Source organism: Salmo salar, chromosome 12 (genome assembly GCF_965601325.2).
Source record: "Salmo salar chromosome 12, fSalSal1, whole genome shotgun sequence".
In the NCBI taxonomy this organism is placed as follows: domain Eukaryota; kingdom Metazoa; phylum Chordata; class Actinopteri; order Salmoniformes; family Salmonidae; genus Salmo; species Salmo salar.
The window spans coordinates 102,423,367-102,435,108 of NC_138302.1; the positions used below are offsets into that span (position 1 = coordinate 102,423,367).

Sequence of the window (11,742 nt, forward strand, 5' to 3'; positions counted from 1 at the left end):
TAATGAGGAGACAACAGTCTATATAGACCCTAATGAGGAGACAACAGTCTATATAGACCCTAATGAGGAGACAACAGTCTATATAGACCCTAATGAGGAGACAACAGTCTATATAGACCATAATGAGGAGACAACAGTCTATATGTATATATATAAACTTTGTGTTTGATATGTATATTTTATGGCTCCTTTTTGGTTTATTGTTCTTAACCTTTCTTGATAATTGTAGCCTTGAGGTGTCTGTCAGAGAAGTAGGCAGCTCTATTGTCCCTGGCTATGTCCCAAATGCTACCCTGTTCCATATGTAGTGCACTACTTTTGACCTGAGCCTTTGCCTTTAAAGTAGTGCACTATATAGGGAATAGGGTTCCATTTGGGACAAAGTCCCTGTGTTACCAAACAGGGCTGATGGTAGAGCTGGTTACCGTCCCTGGCTAGCAGAATTACTCATCATTTACTGTCATTTAGCTCACGTTGTTTTAGTGTGCAGCTTAGTCATTACTTCAGAAAGCAGAAAAATAACAATTAGAAGCTAGCAGAAGACTTTGACAAAGCTCTTTCAGTCTCTTGTTCTGGCCCTTTAATGATAGGAATTCATTAGTGAGATACACACACATTCCATGCTTAATTATGCGACGTGAAATTGTATGTTTTGTTCATGGAATAAATGTATTTGTTTGTGTGTCTGTTATGCGTGCGTGGTTGGCACTTAGCTCACATTGTGAACAGACAGGCGTGTATCACCTGGAATTTCCAGTTCAACAAAAAGTAAAGCCGTCATAAATGATCAGTTAAAAGTCAATCCTGTTAATTTACAAGTTTCAACAGGGAGACTGATTTCTAATTGACCGTTTAGAGTGGTTGTTTACAAGGTTTCCACTGAACTTGTGACTTGATTTTATTAGAAACACGTGACTTTAAAACAATTTTCTCTTATCTAGAAGAGGAACTGCTTCCATTGAACTGATTCTGTACATAAACACTACAATAACCAGGCACGTACACAGAGAGGGTTCTACAAGTCCACAGAGAGGGTTCTACAAGTCCACAGAGAGGGTTCTACAAGTCCACAGAGAGGGTTCTACAAGTCCACAGAGAGGGTTCTTCAAGTCCACAGAGAGGGTTCTACAAATGCTCCCCCTCAAAATGTCAATACACGGCCCTGGCAATTCTCCTGACGTGACCTACTATGGTATAGAAGTGACTTGGAAGTGTTTAACTCTTTCCATGGAACTTTCCTGCCTCACCTGAGAGTAGAGGAGGTGAGAGACCGCCCTTTCTGGGAAAATAACTGCATTTTGTTTCCTCCCTCAAGGCTTAAAATAAGAGCACACACTATTCTCTCTCACACACAAAGTTTTGTCGTTAGATAGTTGGTCGCTGTGCTGACAATCTTCCAGAACCTGTAAGTAAAATATTGCCTCTCATTGATAATGATAAAAGTGAAAAGGTTTATCTATATCTGATAACTATGGATGTTATAAATGTGTGTGATATTTTTAAAGATATTTTTTCTTCATGTCTTTTCAGAAAAACATGACAGCCTGTTGATTTAAGATATGTTATTACATTATATATGTTAACATAGTGCCAGTGATGAAGTCACTGAGTCTAATTTAATTTATTTTAACATCTTAATGTCTTTTGCAGATTCCTGACCTACGCTCCAAAGCACAGATTTAGGATCAGCTCATCCTCATCAAATCCAAACCAGGACCTTAATAAACCACAAGGGGAACACTGACCTCAGACCAGCGTTTAAACCCCACGTCTTCCTGCCCAGACACTGACTCTCTGTCTAGAGTTCCTCTGTGCTCCAGCCGTATATCCATCCATCCATCCATCCACACCCCAGCCATCCAGCCATGGGTCTGATGAGTGAGGACATGGAGTGCTGCGTCTGCCTCCAATCCTACTCTCGTAGGGAGAAGATCCCTCGGATGCTCCACTGTAAGCACACAGTCTGTGGGCTGTGCTTGCAGGCGATGTCCAGGCACCAGAGCGGCCTACTGACAGTCTGCTGCCCACTGTGCCGTTGGATCACCTGCACCGAGCCCAGCCTCACCCTGCCGGGGTCGCTGTGGGTTAACACTGAGATCTGGGACCAGATACCAGACACACAACAGGAAGAGGAGGAGGAGGAAGAGGAAGGACAGTGGAAGGAAGCTAACAGACAGACACAGACCACTACACCGTACACATGGTGAGTACCCCAGGCAAAGGTGGATGGATTGATAGACTGATTTAGAAACCTGGAGAAATCTTCCTCTGCTCTCTGCTCTTCCTCTCATTTTGTTCTGTCTCTTTTGCGATCACTCTCTGCTATCACTCTCTGCTATCACTCTCTGCTATCACTCTCTGCTATCACTCTCTGATATCACTCTCTGCTATCACTCTCTGCTATCACTCTCTGCTATCACTCTCTGATATCACTCTCTGCTATCACTCTCTGCTATCACTCTCTGCTATCACTCTCTGATATCACTCTCTGATATCACTCTCTGCTATCACTCTCTGCTATCACTCTCTGATATCACTCTCTGCTATCACTCTCTGCTATCACTCTCTGCTATCACTCTCTGCTATCACTCTCTGATATCACTCTCTGCTATCACTCTCTGATATCACTCTCTGATATCACTCTCCACTTTGCAGCGCTCTGCTTTTTTTCTTTCTCTCTCTCGCTGTCTCTCTCGTATCTCTTGTTCTCTCTCTCTCTCTCTCTCTCTTGTATCTCTCTTGTTCTCTCTGTCTCTCTCTCGTATCTCTCCCTTTCTCTCTCTTTGCTCTCTCCCTTTCTGTATCACTACATCTATTGGTCTTGATTTCTCTCTTCATCAGTTGTATTGTTGTACTGTGATGGTTTTACTTTAGGTGACAGTTTCTTTACTTTGATCGTATTATGATTGTATTATGCAGCTTGTACAGCTTCCTTTTTAGGTTCAGAAGTCTGTTCAATTACTAAACTGTAATTCTCTCTCTCTCTCTCTCTCTCTCTCTCTCTCTCTCTCTCTCTCTCTCTTTCTCTCTCTGCCTACTCTGTTTCTTTCCCCCTACTCTCCTGTCCTCCAGGTCTCCATCAAGGCATTGTGGCCTGAGGCTCAAACTACAGAATTTCCTGAGGAGGATGAAGCACAATGTACTGTAAACCGAGAAGACGAAGAGCAGAGATAAAGAAGACTGGATGTTACCATTTCAGAGTAGGAGATACTCATTGAGTAATGAAGCTAATTCACTAAACAGGACCGACCGGGGATTTTCAATAATGACGCAAGATTGAACAAATTATTAATATTCTTTGGGTTTGATTGACTTTGGGTATGTGTAATGTTCTCAGTCAACTTACCTGGTAAAATAAGGGTTAAATAATAATGAAGGATGGATAGGATAGATAGATAGATAGATAGATAGATAGATAGATAGATAGATAGATAGATAGATAGATAGATAGATAGATAGATAGATAGATAGATAGATAGATAGATAGATAGATAGATAGATAGATAGATAGATAGATAGATAGATAGATAGATAGATAGATAGATAGATAGATAGATAGATAGATAGATAGATAGATAGATAGATAGATAGATAGATAGATAGATAGATAGATAGATGATAGATAGATAGATAGATAGATAAAGGGGTGAAGGTTAGAGACTGTGTGCTGTGTACAATACAATATACTGTGAACAATGTTTATAATAGATGTTTAATCATTTGATAAAAGGTGTATTACTGCGTGAAGGGAAGTGGATGTTTAGTATTTATTATTACATCATTTTATAACTGCTTTAATATTGCAGATTGATTGTTGCTTTTATCAATGTAATTGTCTGCATCATTTCCAATCCCCCATATAAGGGAAGGTGGATTATGTTTATCCTCATTTTACATGTTTTATTTATCTGTTCTGTTTAAAGAGCATGTTTTTTTATATTGGGATTATATTTATTGGTAAATAAATACATCCACTTTAAAATAACCCTGTCTTAGAGTTGTGAAATTGCTTATTATTATCACTACATTAGGAAAGTAACTGTCCGATATCCAACTATTTATGGACCCCAAATAGAGTTGGGGGTGTTAATTCACTACACATTCTACACTACTATTTCCTAAAACACAAAACAACCCAAAACATTCCACTGTCCTTGGTCTTGGTGTGTGCTGTACATGACTGAATTCACTCTCTGTTGTAATCATGTTTCAGAGAACCTTGTATGCATTCTTGCATATGAGATTCCCTAAAAGCACGTCGCTTTGATAAAGCTATAACCAAAATGTACTTTTCGTAGCAGGTTAGGAGAATTTACGCAGCAGGTTAGGAGAATTAACTTTGCAGGTTAGGAGAATGTGGTTAAAAGAATAGATAGATAAATAGATAGTTAGATAGTCCCGTGTGGCTCAGTTGGTAGAGCATGGTGTTTGTAACACCAGGGTGGTGGGTTCGATTCCCACGGTGGACCAATACGGGGGAAAAAAATGTATGAAATGTATGCATTCACTACTGTCGCTCTGGATAGGAGCGTCTGCTAAGTGACTAAAATGTAAACAGTTTTAGGAAAAGGCTTAGGGTTAGCTCTCCTAACCAGCTACGAAGTCACTTCTGGTTGTATCGAAGTGGTGTGTTTTTAGGAAGTCCTTCTGTGATTGGTGACCATAATGAGGAGACAACAGTCTGTATAGACCATAATGAGGAGAGAACAAGTCTATATAGACCCTAATGAGGAGACAACAGTCTATATAGACCCTAATGAGGAGACAACAGTCTATATAGGCCGTAATAAGGAGACAGCAGTCTATATAGACCCTAATGAGGAGACAACAGTCTATATAGACCCTAATGAGGAGACAACAGTCTATATAGACCCTAATGAGGAGACAACAGTCTGTATAGACCATAATGAGGAGACAACAGTCTGTATAGGGCCTAATGAGGACACAGTCTATAGAGCTCATTCAGAAAGTATTCAGACCCCTTGACTTTTTCCACATTTTGTTACATTACAGCCTTGTTCTAAAATGGATTAAATATAGTATGCTCACCCATCTACACACAATATCCCATAATGACAGAGCAAAAACAGGATTTTCAACATTTTTGCAAATGTATTCAAAATAAAAACCAGAAATATGACATTTACATAGGTATTTAGACCCTTTGGTCAGTACTTTGTTGTAGTATCTTTGGCAGCGATTACAGCCTCAAGTCTACTTGGCTAGGACTCTACAAGCTTGGCACACCTGTGTTTGGGGAGTTTCTTCCATTCTTCTCTGCAGATCCTCACAAGCTCTGTCAGGTTGGATAAGGAATGTTGCTGCACAGCTATTTTCAGGTCTCTCCAGAGATGTTCGACCGGGTTCAATCCAGGCACTGGTTGGGCCACTCAAGGACATTCAGAGACGTGTCCCAAAGCCACTCCAGCGTTGTCTTGGCTGTGTGCTTAGGGTCGTTGTCTGGTCAGAAGGTGAACCTTCGCCCCAGTCTGAGGTCTTGATCGCTCTGGAGCAGGTTTTCATCAAGGATCTCTCTGTACTTTGCTCCGTTCATCTTTCCCTCGATCCTGACTAGTCTCCCAGTGCCTGCTGCTGAAAAACATCCCAACAGCATGATGCTGTCACCAACATGCTTCACCGTAGGGCGTGACGCTTGGCATTCAGGCCAAAGAGTTCAATCTTGGTTTCATCAGACCAGATAATCTTGTTTCTCATGGTCTGAGAGTCCTTTTAATGTGCCTTTTTGGCAAACTCTAAGAGGGCTGTCGTGTGTTTTTTTACTGAGGAGCAGCTTCTGTCTGGCCGCTCTACCATAAAGGTCTGATTTCGTGGAGTGCTGCAGAGATGGTAGTCCTTCTGGAAGGTTCTCCCATATCCACAGTGGAACTCTGGAGCTCAGTCAGTGACCATCGGGTTCTTGGTCACCTCCCTGACCAAGGTCCTTCTCCCCCTGATTGCTCAGTTTGGCCAGGTGGACAGCTCTAGGAAGACTCTTGGTGGTTCCAAACTTCTTCCATTTAAGAAAGATGGAGGCCACTGTTTTCTTGGGGGCCTCGACACAATCCTGTCTCAGAGATCTACGGACAATTCCGTCGACTTCATGGCTTGGTTTTTGCTCTGACATGCCCTGTCAACTGTGGGACCTTTTAATAGTCACGTTTGTGCCTTTCCAAATCAGGTCCAATCAATTGAATTTCCAACAGGTGGTCTCCAATCAAGTTGTAGAAACATCTCAAGCATGATCACTGGAAACAGAATGCACCTGAGTACATTTTCGATTCTCATAGCAAACAGTCTGAATACTTATGTAAATAAGGTATTTATTTCTTATTTTGCAAATAAAATCTAAAAACCTGTTTTTCGCTTTGTCATTATATTGTTATGTGTGTAGATTGATGAAAAACATACATTGAATCCATATTAGAATAAAGCTATAGCGTAACAAAATGTGAATAAAGTGAAGGTGACTGAGTACTTTCTGAAAGCTCTGCATAGGCCCTAATGAGGAGACAACAGTCTATATAGGCCCTAATGAGGAGACAACAGTCTATATAGGCCCTAATGAGGAGACAACAGTCTATATAGACCCTAATGAGGAGACAACAGTCTATATAGGCCCTAATGAGGAGACAACAGTCTATATAGGCCCTAATGAGGAGACAACAGTCTATATAGACCCTAATGAGGAGACAACAGTCTATATAGGCCCTAATGAGGAGACAACAGTCTATATAGACCCTAATGAGGAGACAACAGTCTATATAGACCCTAATGAGGAGACAACAGTCTATATAGGCCCTAATGAGGAGACAACAGTCTATATAGACCCTAATGAGGAGACAACAGTCTATATAGACCCTAATGAGGAGACAACAGTCTATATAGGCCCTAATGAGGAGACAACAGTCTATATAGGCCCTAATGAGGAGACAACAGTCTATATAGACCCTAATGAGGAGACAACAGTCTATATAGGACAACAGTCTATATAGACCCTAATGAGGAGACAACAGTCTATATAGACCCTAATGAGGAGACAACAGTCTATATAGGCCCTAATGAGGAGACAACAGTCTATATAGACCCTAATGAGGAGACAACAGTCTATATAGACCCTAATGAGGAGACAACAGTCTATATAGACCCTAATGAGGAGACAACAGTCTATATAGACCCTAATGAGGAGACAACAGTCTATATAGACCCTAATGAGGAGACAACAGTCTATATAGGCCCTAATGAGGAGACAACAGTCTATATAGACCCTAATGAGGAGACAACAGTCTATATAGACCCTAATGAGGAGACAACAGTCTATATAGGCCCTAATGAGGAGACAACAGTCTATATTGACCCTAATGAGGAGACAACAGTCTATATAGACCCTAATGAGGAGACAACAGTCTATATAGACCCTAATGAGGAGACAACAGTCTATATAGACCCTAATGAGGATACAACAGTCTATATAGACCCTAATGAGGAGACAACAGTCTATATAGACCCTAATGAGGAGACAACAGTCTATATAGACCCTAATGAGGAGACAACAGTCTATATAGACCCTAATGAGGAGACAACAGTCTATATAGACCCTAATGAGGAGACAACAGTCTATATAGACCCTAATGAGGAGACAACAGTCTATATAGACCCTAATGAGGAGACAACAGTCTATATAGACCCTAATGAGGAGACAACAGTCTATATAGACCCTAATGAGGAGACAACAGTCTATGTAGACCCTAATGAGGAGACAACAGTCTATATAGACCCTAATGAGGATACAACAGTCTATATAGACCCTAATGAGGATACAACAGTCTATATAGACCCTAATGAGGAGACAACAGTCTATATAGACCCTAATGAGGAGACAACAGTCTATATAGACCCTAATGAGGAGACAACAGTCTATATAGACCCTAATGAGGAGTCAACAGTCTATATAGACCCTAATGAGGAGACAACAGTCTATATAGACCCTAATGAGGAGACAACAGTCTATATAGACCCTAATGAGGAGACAACAGTCTATATAGACCCTAATGAGGAGACAACAGTCTATATAGGCCCTAATGAGGAGACAACAGTCTATATAGACCCTAATGAGGAGACAACAGTCTATATAGACCCTAATGAGGAGACAACAGTCTATATAGGCCCTAATGAGGAGACAACAGTCTATATTGACCCTAATGAGGAGACAACAGTCTATATAGACCCTAATGAGGAGACAACAGTCTATATAGACCCTAATGAGGAGACAACAGTCTATATAGACCCTAATGAGGAGACAACAGTCTATATAGGCCCTAATGAGGAGACAACAGTCTATATAGACCCTAATGAGGAGACAACAGTCTATATAGACCCTAATGAGGAGACAACAGTCTATATAGACCCTAATGAGGAGACAACAGTCTATATAGACCCTAATGAGGAGACAACAGTCTATATAGACCCTAATGAGGAGACAACAGTCTATATAGACCCTAATGAGGAGACAACAGTCTATATAGACCCTAATGAGGATACAACAGTCTATATAGACCCTAATGAGGAGACAACAGTCTATATAGACCCTAATGAGGAGACAACAGTCTATATAGACCCTAATGAGGAGACAACAGTCTATATAGACCCTAATGAGGAGTCAACAGTCTATATAGACCCTAATGAGGAGACAACAGTCTATATAGACCCTAATGAGGAGACAACAGTCTATATAGACCCTAATGAGGAGACAACAGTCTATATAGACCCTAATGAGGAGACAACAGTCTATATAGACCCTAATGAGGAGACAACAGTCTATATAGACCCTAATGAGGAGACAACAGTCTATATAGACCCTAATGAGGAGACAACAGTCTATATAGACCCTAATGAGGAGACAACAGTCTATATAGACCCTAATGAGGAGACAACAGTCTATATAGACCCTAATGAGGAGACAACAGTCTATGTAGACCCTAATGAGGAGACAACAGTCTATATAGACCCTAATGAGGATACAACAGTCTATATAGACCCTAATGAGGAGACAACAGTCTATATAGACCCTAATGAGGAGACAACAGTCTATATAGACCCTAATGAGGAGTCAACAGTCTATATAGACCCTAATGAGGAGACAACAGTCTATATAGACCCTAATGAGGATACAACAGTCTATATAGACCCTAATGAGGAGACAACAGTCTATATAGACCCTAATGAGGAGACAACAGTCTATATAGACCCTAATGAGGAGACAACAGTCTATATACAGTGGGGGAAAAAAGTATTTGATCCCCTGCTGATTTTGTACATTTGCCCACTGATAAATAAAGGATCAGTCTATAATTTTAATGGTAGGTTTATTTGAACAGTGAGAGACAGAATAACAACAAAAATATCCAGAAAAACGCATGTTAGAAATGTTATAAATTGATTAGCATTTTAATGAGGGAAATAAGTATTTGACCCCTTCTCAATCAGAAAGATTTCTGGCTCCCAAGTGTCTTTTATACAGGTAACGAGCTGAGATTAGGAGCACACTCTTAAAGGGAGTGCTTCTAACTGCAGCTTGTTACCTGTAAAAAAGACATGTCCACAGAAACAATCAATCAATCAGATTCCAAACTCTCCACCATGGCCAAGACCAAAGAGCTCTCCAAGGATGTCAGGGACAAGATTGTAGACCTACACAAGGCTGGAATGGGCTACAAGACCATCGCCAAGCAGCTTGGTGAGAAGGTGACAACATTTGGTGTGATTATTCGCAAATGGAAGAAACACAAAAGAACTGTCAATCTCCCTCATCCTGGGGCTCCATGAAGATCTCACCTCATGGGGTTGCAATGTTCATGAGAACGGTGAGGAATCAGCCCAGAACTACACGGGAGGATCTTGTCAATGATCTCAAGGCAGCTGGGACCATTGTCACCAAGAAAACAATTGGTAACACACTACGCCGTGAAGGACTGAAATCCTGCAGCGCCCGCAAGGTCCCCCTGCTCAAGAATACATATACATGCCCGTCTGAAGTTTGCCAATGAACATCTGAATGATTAGAGGACAACTGGTGAAAGTGTTGTGGTTAGATGAGACCAAAATGGAGCTCTTTGGCATCAACTCAACTCGCCGTGTGTGGAGGAGGAGGAATGCTGCCTATGACCCCAAGAACACCATCTCCACCGTCAAACATGGAGGTGGAAACATAGTGCTTTGGGGGTGTTTTTCTGCTAAGGGGACAGGACAACTTCACCGCATCATTTGACGGGGCCATGTACTGTCACATCTTGGGTGAGAACCTCCTTCCCTCAGTCAGGGCATTGAAAATGGGTCGTGGATGGGTATTCCAGCATGACAATGACCCAAAACACACGGCCAAGGCAACAAAGGAGTGGCTCAAGAAGAAGCACATTAAGGTCCTGGAGTGGCCTAGCCAGTCTCCAGACCTTAATCCCATAGAAAATCTGTGGAGGGAGCTGAAGGTTCGAGATGCCAAACGTCAGCCTCGAAACCTTAATGACTTGGAGAAGATCTGCAAAGAGGAGTGGGACAAAATCCCTCCTGAGATATGTGCAAACCTGGTGGCCAACTACAAGAAACGTCTGACCTCTGTGATTGCCAACAAGGGTTTTGCCACCAAGTACTAAGTCATGTTTTGCAGAGGGGTCAAATACTTATTTCCCTCATTAAAATGGAAATCATTTTCTAACATTTTTGACATGCGTTTTTGTGGATTTTTGTTGTTGTTATTCTGTCTCTCACTGTTCATATAAACCTACCATTAAAATTATAGACTGATCATTTCTTTGTAAGTGACCAAACGTAGAAAATCAGCAGGGGATCAAATACTTTTCCCCCCACTGTATATATATATATATATGTATATATATAGACTTTGTGTTTCATATGTATATTTTATGGCTCCTTTTTGGTTTATTGTTCTTAACCTTTCTTGATAATTGTAGCCTTGAGGTGTCTGTCAGAGAAGTAGGCAGCTCTATTGTCCCTGGCTGTGTCCCAATTGGAACCCTATTCCATATGTAGTGCACTACTTTTGACCAGAGACTTTGCCTTTAAAGTAGTGCACTATATAGGGAATAGGGTTCCATTTGGGACAAAGTCCCTGTGTTACCAAACAGGGCTGATGGTAGAGCTGGTTACCGTCCCTGGCTAGCAGAATTACTCATCATTTACTGTCATTTAGCTCACGTTGTTTTAGTGTGCAGCTTAGTCATTACTTCAGAAAGCAGAAAAATAGCAATTAGAAGCTAGCAGAAGACTTTGACAAAGCTCTTTCAGTCTCTTGTTCTGGCCCTTTAATGATAGGAATTCATTAGTGAGATACACCCACATTCCATGCTTAATTATGCGACGTGAAATTGTATGTTTTGTTCATGGAATAAATTACCCTGCTTAGCAGGCGATTTTAAAGAACAAATGTTTGGTGGTTCTTTTTACTTTGTGTTTGTTTGTGTGTCTGTTGTGCGTGCGTGGTTGGCACTTAGCTGACATTGTGAACAGACAGGCATGTATCAACTGGAATTTCCAGGTGAACAAAAAGTAGAGCCGTCGTAAATTATCAATTCAAAATCAAGCCGGTTTATTTACAAGTTTCAGCAGGGAGACTGTTTTCTATTTGACCGTTTAGAGTGGTTGTTTACAAGGTTTCCACTGAACATGTGACCTGATTTTAGTAGAAACACGTGACTTTAAAACAATAACAACACAGCAGGCTGAAACTCT

At 41.0% G+C, this 11,742-nt stretch overlaps 1 protein-coding gene and 1 non-coding gene across 2 annotated transcripts; both read left to right on the forward strand.

Moving 5' to 3' along the window:
- The first annotated feature begins 1,226 nt into the window (after positions 1-1,226).
- On the forward strand, positions 1,227-3,371 carry LOC106601490 (uncharacterized). Its single transcript, XM_082958390.1, has 3 exons — positions 1,227-1,405; positions 1,651-2,203; positions 3,073-3,371. The coding sequence occupies exons 2-3, from the start codon at positions 1,866-1,868 to the stop codon at positions 3,146-3,148; spliced, it is 414 nt and encodes a 137-aa protein (XP_082814516.1). The 5' UTR covers positions 1,227-1,405; positions 1,651-1,865; the 3' UTR covers positions 3,149-3,371.
- A 1,024-nt stretch (positions 3,372-4,395) lies between these two features.
- trnat-ugu (transfer RNA threonine (anticodon UGU)) lies at positions 4,396-4,469 on the forward strand. Its single transcript has one exon. It is a non-coding gene; the product is annotated as a tRNA-Thr (tRNA).
- Positions 4,470-11,742: the final 7,273 nt, after the last annotated feature.